At 42.0% G+C, this 18418-nt stretch overlaps 2 protein-coding genes across 3 annotated transcripts; one reads left to right on the top strand and one right to left on the bottom strand.

Moving 5' to 3' along the window:
- Nucleotides 1-247: 247 nt before the first annotated feature.
- Nucleotides 248-12208, top strand: rab23 (RAB23, member RAS oncogene family). Of its 2 annotated transcripts, none has more exons than XM_006638695.3 (7): nucleotides 248-723; nucleotides 4173-4420; nucleotides 7309-7394; nucleotides 8497-8653; nucleotides 9543-9625; nucleotides 10166-10258; nucleotides 10711-12208. In XM_006638695.3, exons 2-7 carry the CDS (start codon nucleotides 4266-4268, stop codon nucleotides 10848-10850), a joined length of 714 nt encoding a protein of 237 aa, XP_006638758.1. In that variant the 5' UTR covers nucleotides 248-723; nucleotides 4173-4265; the 3' UTR covers nucleotides 10851-12208. The 2 variants fall into 2 exon arrangements, with proteins under 2 accessions (XP_006638758.1, XP_015218746.1); XM_015363260.2 differs by having other exon boundaries at nucleotides 4169-4420.
- A 1587-nt stretch (nucleotides 12209-13795) lies between these two features.
- On the bottom strand, nucleotides 13796-17169 carry bag2 (BCL2 associated athanogene 2). The gene is made up of 3 exons (XM_006638864.3): nucleotides 16589-17169; nucleotides 15493-15602; nucleotides 13796-14681 (listed from the first exon to the last, which is right to left on the bottom strand). Exons 1-3 carry the CDS (start codon nucleotides 16711-16713, stop codon nucleotides 14287-14289), a joined length of 630 nt encoding a protein of 209 aa, XP_006638927.1. The 5' UTR covers nucleotides 16714-17169; the 3' UTR covers nucleotides 13796-14286.
- Nucleotides 17170-18418: the final 1249 nt, after the last annotated feature.

The raw sequence follows: 18418 nt of genomic DNA, 5'->3' as shown, positions 1-18418 counted from the left end.
ACATGCTTGTCCAGATAAAGGTTTATGCTAAAGTACACAAGTACTATTTTACAGCTTATATGAGGACCTTTACAGTCTTTAGGGGAAACGATGCCAAGATCAAACCTATGGAAAAAGCTTTGTGAGTGTGCGACAGGCGCCCACTTCAGCTCCCGATCCTTTAAGAAAAAAAAACTTTGGAAATGTCGTGAGAAGGTGGGGGCAAACGGAAAAAAATGAAGTCATTTCCTCTATGCCCTGTTTACCGCCGGAAACCTGGAGCGTTTATAGCAACCGAGCAGGGAGAGAGGACTGCCCAGGAGAGAAATGAGAGATGGTATAGCGCTATGGACCGGTATTGAGCCCACGCCAGGCGATAGTGAACCAAAATAACAAGGTGCAGCCGACCCTGGGGACATTTCCAGGAGAGCAGCTCTGTTTGCACCTCATTGCCGTGGTGTCGTGATGCTCGTCGGTCGCGTAGTGTAATTGATGATTGATGAAGTTTTGACACGGCTGCCGCCGTTTTCGGGGGATAGGAAAGAGTTTAAGGCCGCCGAAGGCATCATCCCCGAACAAAATCCTATGAATCGATGAGGAAACACTTTGATTCTCTTTAAGAACAATTTTAATGCGGTTATTCCGGGAGGAGTAATTCACCAGAGGCCGAGGAACGCGAGGCGCTTATTAAATTGTCTGCGCGGAGTTACAGCTTCAGCTGAAAATGTTGCCGACTGAATGCAGGTAGGCAAGGCTGTTGGGCTTTTCACATGTACTGTCACTAAAATTGATAATCGGATTATGCATGACGGTCATGCATCGAAGCTGCAGATGCGTTTTCGTATTTTCTTCTCAGTGTTCCAGGTGCTCATGTGCGATTCTGCTGCTGTAAATGGGGAGTTGCGACACCAAATGCAGTAATTTCGGTGGCTAGTGACTGTTTTTACTCCTGTAATTCGTTCTGGGGTCTTGAGTTGAATGTTATCGTGAATGTCGTTACCTGATATTTTGTAACAGTCTGAGTCCAGAAGTGTGCCTGCGTTTCGGCTACAAATACTGCAGAAAGTGTATTTGCACCCGATCGTCATCGTGAAATAGTTACTTGCGTGTCTACGCCCATTAACGGAGATTCAGTACATCGCCCCTTTCCACGCGTAATTGCCGCAGACAGGATTTTAAAAGGAGACTTCGAATGTAGCCCCATTTCAAGAAAGCAATTGCAATTAAGTCACTCTTCCCCAAAATCGTTCTCTAAAAGTACAAAATAATTAAAAAGTTGGATCTATCTGAATTCACGCTGTGTTCACCTGGTTTTCCTCCGGCTGCTCTGGTGTCCTCCCACAGCCCAAAGACATACTGGGAGGTTATGGAGCCTCGGGGGAAATTGGTCCTGGTTTGAGAGTGTGTCCTGTCCAGGCTGTACCCAGTTTTGCGCCTGTTGCCTGCTGGGATAGGCTCCGGCTCCCCACAGCCCTCAGTGAGACGGAGCTGGTAGAGTACAGATGGATGTCACTCATAACTTCCTTTCTGATTTTATGGTTTGTTGGAATTCACGAGGTACATTTACAGTACCTATGATGTTGGTCATAAGTATGCTACATTTTGGTGTCTCGAAGGTGTGTCTGTGCCATAAAAATCATCAATGTGTTTGGACAAGTGGCTTGGACATTTTCCAGCTTTTTGCATGCCACGTTGTTTTACCTATTAAAGCCTGGAATTTGCGTTTTGTAGCCCCTATAAAACATGCAGGCATAACGAGTTGGAACATTTTCAGTAGTGCTTGATGAATTTCCCCTTCGTCTCATGAAAACTTGCAGAAATCCCAATATGAATTTAAAAAAAAAGGTTTCGGCATGATGTTAGAATACGTAGGCCTCAGAGTCATGCACATTGTGAAAGCTGAAATTGAATAATTTTATCTTTTTAATAAATGAGAAATAAGAATGTCATCACTGTGTTGCTGTACTGCTGCATCAGACCATATGGTGCAATTGACTTTATACTATAGCTGTAAATCAGGTGATGCATGCTGTTACTATTCTTAGAGGAGACGTGTTTGTACAGGAGGAAGGTAGCATTGCCTGCTGTCTTCAGCTGCAGTAGCCCTAAGGGTTAGTTTCTTTTTAAGTCATAAATATGGAATTATTAAACAGAAATAGTTTCTCACCATTTTCAAACAATAAATAATCCTCTAGTTTCGAATTTTGACTACTTCTCCTTAGAAATGTATGTAATTCATTCATCCTAAGTCTTCCTGAAATTGGAAGGATTGAAATTCAAGTGTCTCTCTTTTCTTGTCCAGAGCAGTATCCCCCCTTCTTGTCAGCTTACGTAATAAAATATAATTATAAAATCAGTACAGTACGAACTCTTCCTGGACTCGCTTTGTACCTCCTTTACAGGCATCATTGTGCAGCTGTCAAACAAATCAAGCACAGTCAATTTTTTCCCTTCTTTAACGCACAGGAAAAGTGTTGTCAATATTTCCAATCACATCCACTGTTCAGTAATCTTGAGCTCATCTCTTTCCGTACTTGAATGCATCTCCAGTGCAGTCCTCAGTACCACAAAGAGAAGGGTACGCTTGTCATGCTCAGGCCTCAACTTTTGAAGTTCAGGGGAAGCAGCTGTTCCACTGAGACCTCCAGGAGTGAGACCACAGCTGTCCGGACTGCCGTGAGCTCACTGTCAAGAGCCTTAGCTGTCTGGACAGCAGGATAGAAAACAGACACACGTCATGCGTTTAAGCTTTGGTATTTCATTGTGGTTTTCTTGTGCAACCAAGTAATGGAAAGAGTACGCAGGCTAGAAGCTATTGAAGATGAAGATGCTTTGATTTCTGTATTAAAGTTCAGTTAGTATAGAAATGAATTTACATTGTGCTGTAAGTGCTTTTTGGGCACTAATGAGTTTCAGATGAATGACCAGTTCATGGATGGAACTATGTCAAGACAATATCCTGGTGGCCCCTTCCACATGAGTAATATCCCTTATTTCATCTGTGTTATTAGAGCACTGTGTACGAGCAGCAGTTGCTGGGAAACTGTCCCCACACGTCTGCATTTTTTAAATTGAATTGAATTCTTGAAAATTCGTCTGTCCCTTCTCTTATCCAACATTAAAGGAGTGAAATTAAAACACAGTTTAAAAGATTCCTATATTGGTCTCTTGGTCATATGTACAGTAATGATGGGCTTTCTTTACTGATTATCAGTAAATCACTGATTTTCCTCTGTGAGTTTTCCGTGCACCTTAAATTGATTATTTTAGCAAATTAATGATCAATTTTCAAAATGAAAAGCCTAAGACGTTCAGATGTGCGTTTAAATTATTGCAATACTGCATAGTGTCATGAGTGTTTCTTTAATTTTAAAGCACTGAGGATTAATAGATCAGCTCTCTTTGTACTTCAGAGCTCATGTTGTATTTATGCCCCTGAAACAAGATGGAGAATAATTAATTTGTGATTAACTCACATAAAATGATTGTTAAATCCCAGGAGGACTGAAACAAGTGTTTATGCAATATTGCAGTAACCGTACCTGGGACTAATATATTGTAATACATTCACACCTTTCCCCCAGTTCTCCCAGAGTGTTGATACTCCTCGTCTGCTCTCCGCCATCTCTTAGCTCCCCTCTCTTTGTTCTCGGCTTTATTAACTGCCTGTTTCCCTCTCTTCCTCACAACTCTTTATCTTAGTTTTTTAACTAAGAAATACTTTAAGGTATTTAAGGAGATTGAGGGGTAACTACTATACGTAAGTCTGAATATCTTCTGAGGAGAAAGATGGAGATGATAAATTTTAGAAATACTGATTATTGACCTTTTGTTATAATTTTGACTCATATCTACTTATATATAGGTGTGAATCCAGGTGCCCATCAATAAAACTTTTTAGCAGTTACTTTTATGAAGACTTTTCTTGTGTATTATAGCCTTTTAAACAAGTGTTTAACTTCCAAAGAGAGTCACTGTGAATGAAATGTCCGCTCTTTTTTGCTATATGTTTTGGTCTGCAAATAAAAGCTTTTTATAAAGAAGAATTCTTTTTCAGAGTGTGGAAAACAGCTTCCCTTTTAGTCTATCATTCCTACTTGATGAATTCTTCATCATATTTATATCGTATATACCGGAATTCTTGTCTTGTTTTTTAAGAGCCTGTGATTATATTTCCAATGTGTTCAAGGTAGTGCTCGAGTGATTCCAAGACCCAGCCCTGAGTAGTGGAAGCTGTCTCAACCCCTGACCCCTGACCCCTGACCGGAGCACTTTCAGCTGCAGCCATGCTGGAGGAGGACATGGAGGTGGCCATCAAGGTGGTGGTGGTGGGGAATGGAGCTGTAGGCAAGTCCAGCATGATCCAGCGCTACTGCAAGGGAATCTTCACCAAGGATTATAAAAAGACCATCGGAGTGGACTTTCTCGAGCGGCAGATTCGGTACGTCCGATCGGTCGCCTCCAGAAACCAACATACAGTAAGGGTCAAGACTTGTGTTTGAGTGGGAGCTGCCTCAGTGTGAATTGGCTTCACAGGATCAGAAAAGATTACTTTCACCCTGAAACATAGAAAGGAGAAACCTGAAGAAGACCCTCCCGCCAAAGTCTCACATTCACATTCATAGGAGTCTGTAAGCGTAGGCTGAAGTGGAACGGGTAAAGATTCATTCCATGCTGAGAAGTGAGGAAAGAAACGGGACTTCTCAGCTCTGGAGCCTTCGTCAGGTGTGAGAGAGGGGAAGCAGCAGGTAAATAAGGCACAGGAGAGCAAAGGACAGAGCAGTAAGAAGGGCAGGGAGCCGTGAGGAAATGGAGAAACAGCAGGTGAGAGTGAGAGTCCAACCTCAGGGAGAGCAGGAGGAGAGGTCTGGAAATCCAGGATTTAGTAGGAGATGAGTCTGCCTTTAAGAGAAGGAGGAAGGTGTCACAATTTTGGTTTTGAATATCTCTACGGTCTTATATTGTGCTTTATAAAAAAAATCCTTCGTAGCAATTAATTATTTTAATTGTTTGAGCATTTCAGAGGCAGTTGATGAAACACATTGTTATGCTGTTGCATGAAAGTAACTTATTAAAAATGAAATGTGCTTCTCTGTTCTGGGTTTGCTAAAATATTTATGCTCCAGCCTGTAGAAGTTTGATGTAGGTGCATAACTCATCCTGGAACTGGCCAGAGTTCTTTCATGTCTTCTGACCTTTGTGAGTTCAGGCTGAATGGCAGTAAATGTCACATCCAACATCCGCTCACTAGTGCGCACGTGTGCCACTTTCACAGTGCCTCCCATAAGTATTAAAACAGCAAAGTCAAAACATTTTTGTGATCATACGACAAGTGCAAAATAATCAACACTTTTATTTTTGGTGAGTAATACGTGATCATATGAAAACACTTTATATTCAACCCACATATTTCAAGTGATCATAAGTTGTAGGACAGTCACTTCATTTGTATGTATATTTGAGTGTAAATTTAGTTGCTTTTCCTTTCAAAACAATAAGTGCCTGAGGTCTGTGACTCTTTGAGCTCACATAACTCAATGGCTGAAGTGCTTTGCTGCTTCCATTTTCAGTGTTTCCCCCTTCTGTTTCTCTTGATGATCTTACCTTTCTTGGTGTATTATTACGGGAATTTAGCTATTTACGTTGATCTCCAGATATTTACCTTAAGGGTATCTACAAATAGAAACAGGGCAAATATTAGATAGTCATTAATTCTAGCTGCTAAAAACTTTAGTAATGGAAGCAAAGTTGATGTAACTCCATCCTTTATTTAAAATATTCTCTTGCCAAACAGGTGTTAGTGGAAATGTGATGGTTCAGAAGCCAAAAACTGTTACAGATTTCAGTATAGAGACCAAATAATTAAGAAATAAATGAGTAATGTCGATTAAAAGGTTTGGGTGTTTCTTTAAAACAAAGTCTGCAAACCAGAGTTTAGCCAAGAAATACTGTGCTGTGTCCAATTGGATTAGGAAAGTGAATAAGATGAGGAAACATGTCTCCCATCGGGAAGTAGTAGAGACAGTATCTTTCTAGAAAACCCAACTCTCTTATGGAGGAAGACTGAAAAGTCAATCGGACAGTTTGGGGAATTTGAAATCCCTTACATGTATTGTATAAAATAAAAGTTACATTCTAGCTAAATTCTAAATGATTTGGTCTTTCTGTTCTCACACTGAATTTCCTCCTCTTGGTTTTTTAAAATCAAAGCCTCTTTGTGGTCACTCCTAATGGTCATTGCAACCTACAGCATATATACTATAGGAGTGTCTTGCACATATCGCACATAGGAATAAGTAAAGGTTTATTCCTTGCAGCCTACACATGCTGATGCACATACCTACTTGAATGCATCACACACAGCCTGCAATGTAAAGGCGTATGTTACACTTCATATCTTTTAACACCTCTGTCCTATGAATGGATCAAATGGAGCTACTTTATCGTTTTATATGACTTTACAATCAAGTTACTTCTGCTATACCTATACCTGCCCAGTTTGGAGTAGCCAGCTCTATGTTATCCACCTCTCGGCCTGCAGCAAAAGTGTAGGCAGACTCTCTGACCTGTCCTCCTCTGAGCCTCCTCTGAGCCACTTATCCTTTGAGCTGAGGAAATAAGGGCACCACAGCCCATTCCCAAGGTTCAGCAGCAGCTGGAGGAGAGGCACCCTTCATCCCCTCATCGCAGTGTCTCGGGGCTCTCTCCGGTCTGTCTGTCTAGTCCAGTTCTGTCACAGTTGGGCTTGAACCCATGATCATAGTTCACAGCTTGTGCTTGAGCAAGGGCTTCTCCTGGTTCATGCACTCAGGTGGACCCCTGAGCTACATACCTTACCAGATAACGTCTGGGAGACATCAGATCTGTTCTACTAGACTTTTATATCCTGTATATAAAAACTAAAACTGTATATAAACTATTTCTCAAAACATTTTATATATCAGCATTTCCAAAGACTGTGCTATAGTGTTAATTAATATAGACTTAAAATGAAGTTACTTTTGGTCTGAATTTCATATCAATCAAGAGTTTCCAATCTGTGACTTTAGGGATACCTATCCATCACAGAGCAGTTTGATTTTTTTTCTGCTGAAGCCTAAAGAGGAGTTTTGCTTTCTTGTGTGCATTTATGTACCATGTTTTGCGGTATTTATGTATCCACTTAAGATATTTAGCAAGCCATCGATACGTATATTTGGAACAGGACCTCATTAGGCCAGCATGAAGCCTGGAGCTCTTTTATTAGGATGCGCTTTATCATGTGTAGGCTCAGGCTGGTTAGAATGTTGTAGCAATTACCCTGGGTGTCTGATTTCTTTCTCTGCACAGAGTTAACGATGAGGACGTCAGGCTGATGCTGTGGGACACTGCGGGCCAGGAGGAGTTTGATGCAATCACAAAGGCTTATTACAGAGGTGGGGACTGCAAAACGTTACACAACCTTGGCACTTGTATATTTACGCCGAGCTGGAAGTGATGCATATAACATCCACTTAATTGAAGCTTTGCTTAGTTCTGGAATCGCATTCATCTCCTGGAGGGGATGTATCACACACCTCTGCTAAGGCAGCTAGGGTTTGGCTTTAGTTCCTGCTTCCTAGGTTCGCTGTGACTGTTGACCATTTCCCTTGCATAGTTTCACCAGGTGTAATTCAGCAGGGACTGTTGTCTGTAATCTGGATGCTGTGATACAGTACGTAGAGCCAGTACACCTTCAAGCTAGCTGCTTCTAGAATATGGTCTAGAAGACCACAGGCTGCCTTCAAGACCAGCACACACTTGAGTTTATACACACTCGCCAGTTCCCCGGCACTCCTCTTTCTTCCTGTTGTGGTGTCTGGTGATCGGATTTTCCTTCTGTACAGCAGATCATCTTCATCCGCACCCTGTCAAGAGTCCTGCTCACTGTAGTCTTGTCGTCCGTGAATACTCGTTTATTCAGTAGTATGGAGGTCCCTGCTCTCTCAGGCCCCCGGTACAGCACTGCTTGAGCCCTCTGGAATTCTTCACCAGGCAGCTCAGTAGTTCTCTAGATATTGTAGACAATATCCACATTACAAATCTCCCTGGGGGACACATGAGATTTAGACATCAAATTAGTGGCAGGTGGTCTGAGCAGAATTACCAGAAAAGCTGCAGTGCAAGACCAGAAAAACCACAGTAAGCATATTTGAGGAACAGAAGTTTAATGTTTTCTTGCAATACAAAGTTATAAACAAAACTTATTCTAGGAAACCCCTTGTAACTAAATTGTAGAATAAAGATGGGTTGTGGCAACAGGCATTATGCATTCATACTGAAATTATTTTACTTCATGAATTACACCTGGTCTCCCAGAACTATTAGTGAACAAGTACAAGACTTTGCATGTTTTGTACTATCGCACATTCCTTCTCATACAGGTGTACGATTGCAGTGTTTCTTCACCAGCGGTACAGTCCTCATGCAAGTAAATTGTTTTACATTGACGCAATGACACGTCTTCCACTGTGAGGTGAAAGAGTCTCTCATTTTCAGGGGCGCAGGCCTGTGTGCTGGTCTTTTCTACCACCGACAGAGAGTCCTTTGAAGCCATTTCCAGTTGGAGAGAGAAGGTGGAGGCCGAAGTGGGAGACATCCCCACCGTCCTCGTGCAGAATAAAATCGATCTCCTGGACGACTCTGTAATCAAGAAGTGAGACTTTCAACATCTGTTTCTAGGGTGTGGCATTATGTCAGTGAGCTGTACACTGGAAGTTGTTTTCTCCAGCATGTTGTGTTCATTATTCTGCAGTTTTCTTTTTTATATTCCAGTACAATCATGACCTATTTTTGTTATATCCACTTCAGAACAGCCTATTGGGAAAGGAGAACAGAACCAAGATTATAAATGAGAGAAGGGCCTTTATCCCATCATCTAGCCTTTGATTGAATTAACCTTTTGTTAATTAGTAGTTTACTGATCTCAGAATTTCACCCGGCCATGTCTTGCAGCTTGCTCTGTATTCCTGCAACCCTCTGGGCCCTCTGGTTTGTCATTTTGCAGAAATCCCCTGGAGTTGAGTTTGCCCATCCATCCATTTTCTAATGGTTTTATCGGGTACAGGGTTGCAGGCAGCAATGAGCGCGAAGAAGGGGACATCATAAATCTGAATACTTGCATCAGCTCCCCTCTGTTTGCTCTTAAGACTAAAAGGTTTAGTTTCTTTTGCCTGTCCCTTAATTGCAGTGCAGTGGTTGCTTTTCTCTGGACTGTGTGAAGTGCGTGCTGACTCCTCAGAGCCAGCCTCCCTCGAGACATGGCCTGGACACACAAGCCCCATAGCAGGTGTTGAGCACCGCTCAGAGGAGAGGCTTGCTGTCCCATTGCTTCTCTGAGCACTCTTCACCACTGTGACTCATTCCTACTACAAGGCCTGTGCACTCTACGGTCTGTACAGGACAGTTTTGAACAAATGAAGAAAGTGAATTCACATTTTTGTTTATAGACAAAAACTTGACATTGCAGTAAAAGCCATTTTCCTGTTTTGAAGTTTTCTTTCCTTTTTGTTTCTCATTAAAACGTTGTGTTCTCTGGTGGGCAGTGAGGAGGCTGAGGGACTAGCAAAGAAGCTGAAGCTGAGATTCTATCGTACTTCAGTGAAAGAAGATCTCAATGTCAATGAAGGTAAGTGGAGTCCAGGATGCAGTCTCTGAGAACTGTTGTGCTTCAAGCACAAGGTCCATGCTTTTCCAGTGTTTATGCACCTCAGTTTAATGCATTTTGAGAAACTCAAAGTGCAGTACTTAGCACAATACACAATAGAAGTGAAAAGAAGGCAACAAAAGTACAGTGAAACAAATACATTACTGCGCATCAACATCAGAATTGAGAAGAGAGAAATTATAACAGGAATTGAATTCTGTGTCTGAAACTAGTATCGGCTTGCCAACAGGTGAAAGACAACTTGCCTTTGACTGGCTGTCTGCTCACTTGTTGATGTGGAATTAGTTCTCAGGATCAAAAAAATGCTTGAAAAAAGATCATTTAAAATCCTGATTTGATTTTCACTAGCCTTTTAAAGAGCACACAGCTGCATTTATAGTTTTTTCCTCTTCTCTTATCTGTAGTTTGGTTAGTTATTCTCTAATGAGGAAAAGAGGGTTTTTTGTGTCCTGTCCAACTTGAGTTTTCTCTTTCATTGATCAGTATAATATCCTTCCTCAGTATTCAAGTATCTTGCGGACAAATACCTTCAGAGGATTAAGCAACAGACGGCAGAGGAGCCAGAAGTGGTGCACACAGCCAGCAATAAAATCGGTCAGTATGCAGGGTTACTAGTATCGTGTTTTTTATGTCATACAGCAGCAAGAAGATCAATTTAGTCTTGCAGATCCCACAGATAGGATCACATAAATACTAAGGATATTAGGGACATTTTGCTCAGTAAATAAGCTTACATTTGACTGATAAACTTGAGGGCACGTTGAGGGGCTCTGTGTTGGTGTGAATGCATTATTGTTTATTCCTGGTTTAAGTCATGAGACCGTCTGAGATGTAAGGAGCCTGAAGTCATTTGCAATGGAGCAGCTTCAAGATGTACCTTGGGCTGCTGGCGGATCAGCTCAGTGCGTCTAGAAGGAGAGGCAGAGCAGGGTGGGAGATGCTCGCTGTGACTCCTGGCCTGGGAGTCCTCTGGGGGGAACGGGATGTGCTTGTTTTTAGTAGTTTCTCGGGTCCCGAGAGCCAGCTGACCCTTCCTCTCGTCCCAGGGGTTTTCAACACGGCCGGCGGGAGCCACTCTGGCCACAACTCCAGCACTCTCAACGGCCGGGAAGTCATCAGCCTCCGACCCAACAAGCAGAGGACCAAGAAGATCAAGAGCCCCTTCAGCGGCTGCCGCCTGCTCTAGGCCCGTGCCAGGCCCGTGCCAGGCCCGGACAGGGTCTCCCTCCTGCGCTCGGAGGGCAGTCTTCGCCGATTGTGGACTGAGTGACTTTGTTGTGGATCGTTCTGATGCAAGACTGCCCTCATCTAAATTTCAAATGCCTTTCTCTGCCCCCTGAGGCTGTGCCTTGTAGGTCAGCCAAAATCGGCCGTAACTTACTGCACCACGTTGGAATGTGTATTTTTATAGATTTGAGATGTTAAGCATTCCATAATTGATTATGATGAAATTATTGATTTCAAACAGTATAGGATATCTAGACAACACAACACAGTGAAGGCTTGACTGACGTGACTCTTTCTGATGGTTAAATACTCACAGGCCTACGTCTTTGTACACATATGTGGTTTCAACAAATGTCCACTTGTGCATATTACTGTCCATCTGTGCAATATGTTTGTACTGATTGAAATATACAGACTGTTTGATACTAATGTTTTTTTTTTCCTTGAACCTTATTGAACATTCTTTGTTATATCATGGATGTACCAAGTTGGAACCATGATGTTCCAAAACTCTTCTTAAGGATATTTTTATAGAAATTGACAGTGCTTCTTGAATGTAGGCTGAAACCAGAAAGCTAACTTTAGAAACAAAATAGTGCCAAATCATTTTGATATGTATTTGCCTTCCTATAGTTTTGACTGTAGCTGACATGCTCTTGGGCAGTGCTGCAAAGAGAAGGTTTCTGTGCTTGTTTCCATTGTACTCATATATTATCATTTCTCCTATTCTGCATTTCTAAACAAGTTTATTTTTGAGAACATTTAATGTTTGCCTTATGAATTTTAAAGTTTTTTTTACAAGTTGTCAGAACACATCTTAAGCTAATAAAAAGAAGCATCCTTTTCTTTGAATTCATAAATATATGGCTACAGGAAAGTAACAAATGTAGCATATCCTTCAGACTTCATGTGGACTATACTGTTATCTTTTTAATTCTGTAAGATTTTTAGACTGTCCATTAAGTTTAATTTCTGTTCAATATTAAGTTAGCAGGATACCGTAAATCCCAAAGTTAGACCTGTTGTACTCCTGCCAGCAGCGAGCCTTTTCAAAGGCTTCACACATACCCTTGATTTCTTCAAGGTATTGGAATTAAAATTCAATGTTTACATATTGGATTTTGTAATGTTCAGTCATTGGTCACATCAGTGCTATCAGTTTTTGTTTGTATTGGTAAAGGTACATTTGGATTTTTTGAGGTGCAGTTACCAAAAAAGGGTACTGAAAGCTGAACTAACGGAGCAATGTCTCAGTGTAATCCATGCTCCTCTGCATATTGTGACTCTACATCATTAAAAAATTGAGTTTCAAATTAAGGTACTATATTGTCTCTTTTTACCTTTGATCCCTTTTTTTTTTACTTCACATGCTCTTTCTTACCAAGCCAGTAATGCACAAGAGAGGGAGGTGTATGGTTTTCTTGAAGCTACAGTATATACTGTTAAAGACCTGAAACCGCCTTCTGCCTCTACCACTGTTTTTTTTAACGTGTCAGGTAATGTAGTACTTGCTGCTTTAGGCCCTTCGTAATTTGCTGTGGAGTCAGAGCTCATTGAAAGTCTATATACCGTGGAGGTTGACAAACAAATGAGATCATATGCATGCACAAAACGTAACATTTACTTGGATGAGAATGCCACGTGCATCTGAGTGTGTAGTTTCTGGTGAGAATAGGCCAGAAAGGCCAACTGGTTTGCAGCAGATTCAAGTTATTTTTGCAGGAGCCAGGAAAGCTTGTTTTGCGATGCTGGTTGCAGTGGGCCAGGAATGGAGTCCTGAGACCTGTTGCAGCTAACTGCAGCTTTCCTGTGCTGAAGCTGTGAAGCGTCTCTGGACAAAATAGTGCTGGGCTTTACTAAAAGGAGAGGAACAAATCTGGCAGTCATACCAGGAATGTCTCGGTAATTAGGAACCACTTTATCAAGACAGGGTTCACACAAAGATCTGAGGACAGCAGAAGGATTTTCTGGGCAGCCATCCCTGACTTATCTGTGTCTCCCTGAGAATAAGGCAAGTCTTTATTTAGACAGCTGAAAAGAGCCTGGAGAATCACTAAAACGGTCTGCTGAAGCCTCCCTAACCCACTGCTTTATGAGGACTGTTTTGTTGAAGGCATCTGTCTTCAGGCAAAATTCGTACTTGGAAGAGGATTTAAAGAAAATAAAACGGCTTTGTATGACTATTCATGCCGTATGAAAGCACGATCTTGATCTCATCCAGATATGCCTTCCTTCGTCACTGGGTGTGCTGCACCAGTGCAATTCTTTCCCTGCTTTGGGTTTCTATTTGAGCCACATCTTCTGAAATGCATGCGAGGTGCTGCTGTACTGCCTGCTGCTTGGTGATGGCTTTAATTTCACTGTTTTACTTTCAGAAAATTAACTTATTATTCCAGCTATTTTGACTTTTCCACGTAGCAAGAATTTGTTGTGCCAAATTTTCACAACAAAGTTGGTATTATTTTATCAGAGTAAAGAAGCACACCACAACACTATCTGTTGCACTGAACTCAGTTGACCTTTTGAATCTAACCTTAAAGAATTTAAGTCCATTCCTGCACCCTAGTGGAAAGATTAAGTGTGCCAACTTCTTTACTGTGGGAAAAATGCCCAATTTTAATAAGCTTCTGAGAAAATAATCCCTACAAAGACAAATGTTAAACTTTTGATTCCAAACCATTTGGACCTGGTAAATAGGGAAACTGTCAGGAACAGTAAAACATTTCTCATTGTTTAATTGCACTCAAATTCCAGATGTTTTCTTAGGCTAAAATATAATATATTTTATATACTTTGCTAGACTGGAGAACAACGTGCGCCATGTCCAGCAGTTTGCAATGAGGAGCGACACCTCACTTCACACTTGCTTTGGATTGCAAAGAAGCAAACTGTAGCAACCAGATGTCACTGTATTCCACACACTGTATTTTCCACAACAAAAGGGTGTTACAGAAAAAGATTAACATGTAAAAAGCTGCACTGTTCACAATCTGAATGATACCCAATGAAATAAGAATGGCATAACGACGAAGGACTTCAGGGCATCTCATTCAGTAACTGCAGCACTGTAAAAAAAATTCCACATTTCCACAGTGTTGTCTGAAGACATTTGAAAACTAGCTTTCCTGTTTACAATATTTTTACTGCTTTCTGAACTTAACTCTTTTCACTTAATCCTGAATTTAAAAAAACTGGGATTTCTTTGAATGACTCCTTTCAGACAAACCTAATGGCCTTCTCGTTTTCCATCTTTCTTATGCTCAGTGGAATGTATATGATGCCATCATGCTATGAAATCTTAATTCTTCAGGAGAGTGTTATGTTAAACTCTTATAGATTAGTGAGTGTATAATAGTCGTTATGTTAGCTCTACAGTAACAATAGCACAGGCAGGTTTAGTTGCCATTTGAGGTTTTTGGAAGGTCGACTTTCTGCTGATCCATAATCCTTATGGTTTTTCCTGTGTTGTCCACATTTCGGATCAGAGTCTCCAGCCTTCTCTTGATTTTCTTCTGGTCCTCCAAGGCACAGCTGATGACTATGGTCTGGAACTTCTGATCCACAGGACCCAGGGGTGCCTCAGTGATACAGGCTGCATGCAGAGACATCAGGCGCTTTCTGGCACCGTCCAAGTCATCCAGAACTTTGGAGGCGATCTCATCAATCTCAGACGTCGCCTTCCTCAGAGCTTCCTGCTGCTGGGGGTTACGGATGGTTTCCACGGAAACCTCGACAGTCAGGGTTCGACCAAGCAGGCGGTCTGCGGTCAACGTCAGCTCCTCCCGTTCCCCTGAAAATGGGAAAAAGGGGTCTCTAGAATGAAGACACGGTGTGTGCAGCACAAACAAGATCCGAGGTACACAATGGACAGCTTCACTGATTGACTGATTCTAGGCTGAATTCACTAAAACTGTGCCCTCCTGATTTATTCATTCCTCTGTTGAAAACGGAACAACAAACATCATAAGAAATAATTGTTGATTGTATCTTGTTACAAATATCACTAAAAATGACTTTTCTTTACTTTTTTCAGCAGGAAACTGTCTATTCAGTGTGTGATATTCTTTGTTCCTATTTAAACAGGGGAATTATTAAATCTGGAAGCTACAAAGACAGTTCCTTTATCTCGCACCCTATTGCACTGCTGTCGGTTCAAATGAACATTTTTGATCATCGGATTTTACCAGACTGCAATGGATGGGTTTAACTAGGGTCTAAGAGGACCCCACAATCAAAGAGAATATATATATGTATCTACAGTACATGAAAAATCGATGTTCTTAAAAAAGTGGATCTGCTCTGATAGCACAGTGGATCTGTTGACATGTAGATCTGCCTGCAATATTTTAACAAATAGTAGATTTCTTTGAAAACTAATCACAGACTTCGGCTTGATGTTATATCTAAATTGGGGCATCTGAGAGACTGCTTGAGCAGGATGTCTTGTAGCCAAACGAGGTTAAAGAAACCCTGCTCCAGACTATGTATGCTGCACATGGAAAGGGCGCAGGAAATAAGATCCACGGTTTTCACAGACCTTGTCAGTCTTCACCTGTGTGACAGCTGTCCGTGACCTACAGTGTGACACTCCTCTCACTCACCATCACTGATGGTTCGCATCTCCTGGCTGTTCTTCACAGACTGAATCATTTCCAGCAAACTTTCCTTCTCCTGCTCCATCGCAGTCGCTGCCTCTCGTAAAGCTTCCACTCTGACAGAAGACAACAATGTTTAGTCTGTTTTACTTCATGAAAGAATCGACTGGCCTTAGTAACACATTTTACATTTAATGCTGAAAAACTACACCAATGGGTTTGCATTTTTTCCATTTGAGATCGGCCTATTTAAACAATGCTATTATATTACAGAACAAACTTAGGTTGTGAATATTGGATATGCCTGAGGAAACCAGATGGTTATATTCTTGTTGCAGTTAAGAATTTGTTTCAAATTTAAGTAAAGTAGGATCATTATGTACAAATATATCAACTGCCAAGTGGTGTAAAAATATTTATACGTAGTGTACAGCTAGATCCAGGACAATTATCTCTGCCTCAAAATGTTCTGGACAAAAATCAGAAAACACGTGAACTACATTTCCAAAGAAATACATCCTGCGGTTCTGTAATCTCCTTGTAAAATGACACTCATGTGAGGAATGTGAACCTACTGTACGGTACGTGTTGAACTGCAGCTGTTTGGAAGAAACGGACAGGTCTAGGATTTAAACAGCCAATAAGTTAAATGTTCCGAGCAGTAAAATCACAAGGCAGTGTTGACGAACAGCAGGTTTTCGTATGAAAGTGTGAAGTGGATTGCGCTGAAGCGCAGCAGCCCCGAGAATCCCCAAAAGGGGCTATTTTTAATTTCCCAAGACGGCACGTGGGAGTCGACCCCCCCTTGTCCACCTGTTTTTCATACAATACAAAAATTGAAATATTTGCAAACGAGCTTCAAAACAACAAAGTGTGCCGTTGTTTTCAGATACAATGTATCTCTGAAGACGAGACTAAGCGACAGGACAAGAATGCGGTCTTGGAAACAAGGTGCCAGAGCCCACGAACACAAGAAAGCGGCTCTAAAAAAAACTGAAATACAATCCAGTCAAGACGAGCGAACTTCGGCCGCTGTTCTTTTCATTTAAAACTTTTAAAAATGTTTAAAGTTTTCTAAAACCTCTCCCACCCCAAACATTACCTGAGCTCTAGCTGATCCAGGCTCTCAAGCAGTTGTCCCGATCGATCCGCCATGGACAAGGATCTGCTGAACTTGCTGTTCCTCTCACTTTCATTCATTTTGGCGAGGATCTTAGCTTGAGCCATGGTGCCTGGAAATGCCGATTCCCCGGGAGAGTCGCAGCTCCTTAACCCACTGCTCTCCGATCTTCCCTCTAGGGGCACCTTCTAGCAGTTTCGCTTGCAGCTCGCCGCTCGCAGGCGGCGCCCGTATGTCAACATTTCCAAACATGGGCCGGACCTTCCCCGCCGCCCTCTCCCGGGGAGCAGGCCGAGCGCTCGGCGCAGGGCGGGGGGCTCCAGCACAATCCACTGACCCCGACATCTCAGCCGGTCTCAACCCTGCACAGCCCCAGTTTTCCACGGGGTATCACAGACTGCGCCCTTTGTAGCCTCGGTACATTGTAGCCAAGTTGCCCGTGTGTCTTGTCGTGGATCATTTCAATCAAGCGCAGACGAACGACCATGACTCTCTATGAATTGGAAATATCCTATTTTGACCATTTATGGAACGGCCGCCTTTGAAAAACAGGCATACATATTAAAGCGGAACGACACTGACATTAACCTCCTGCGGTATCGGTGCTCACAGGCTAGCCCAGTATGATACTATAGCGCCCCCGTCAGACCACAGGCTAAATAGACAGGAGAAACCCGTTATATTTTTCATGACAATTACATGGTGATTTTAACATAACCAATTTCCTCATGTTACACTTTAATGTAATACATCACTCATGTAATGGCTTTAATGTTCACATTTTCTGCGCTTTGTCGTACCTCATTCTGTGCCGTTAAATCACACTACAGCATGCCAACATACAGTAGGGAGAAAAACTAGATTTTTTATATTTCTTCCAGCTTCACCTTCGTTTCTTTCAGATTTCATCGGGCACTGCACTCTACTAATATATGTACGCATATAGAGATGACGGCAGAAGCAGAACACGTCTCTGAACCTGTTTAACTTGCACTTGGTTCCTTTATGCACAAAGTGCACACAGGCTATTAATGAACCCGCAGTACTTTATCTGGAATTAGCATGCTTGCTTCCACACATTCCCAACCTGCATTATATAAAAAAAAACAGGACATACTGCTCACAGACCTAAATATATGAATTAAAAACAGCCTGTTCATGTTATAGCGCCAATACAACCTCAATGAAGAATGACAAGGATAAGATTTTATTCCCCCGTCATCTTCTGAATACGATCTGTCATTATTCATTTTACAGAAAAGATTTGGGGTTTTTTTTGCCTGCAGGTGTGTAAAGTATTAAAAATTAATGTATTAAGCAAACAGAGTTAAAGGCTACCTTTTGAAAAATGTCCTGTGCTGTTAAAAGTCCTACACCCAGAGGAAGAGTATTTGTATTTAATCACTGCTCCCACTCCTGAGAGGCCCAAACCGTACAGGTGCACCAGCACAGGTGGAGTCTGTCAGTTCAGACACTGCGGGTTGCAGTCCAAGCGATGTCTGACGATTGTGAGCCAGTTTCCCCAGACAGTGGCACACAACTGGTTCAGGGCTAAACTGGGTGAGTGTGCAGGCAGCTAAGGCATCCTCTGCCCACAGTGGAACAGCGGGCTGGCAGGGAGCTGTCAGGCATGATACCAGCCCTCCTGTAGGCATTTTCAGACTCCAAGTGTGAGGAGAGCGGAGCGTCTTCCCACTGTGCACTTCGAGGAAGTGTGCAGTCTTTACCACCACCACTGCACAGACATGAGGCGGGCTCTATGTGCTTTTATTTTTAAAAATCAAATTGATTCTTCTTAACTAAGAAAAACTA

Source organism: Lepisosteus oculatus, chromosome 17, assembly GCF_040954835.1.
Source record: "Lepisosteus oculatus isolate fLepOcu1 chromosome 17, fLepOcu1.hap2, whole genome shotgun sequence".
NCBI lineage: Eukaryota > Metazoa > Chordata > Actinopteri > Semionotiformes > Lepisosteidae > Lepisosteus > Lepisosteus oculatus.
This window is presented reverse-complemented; position numbering and strand designations above follow the sequence as displayed.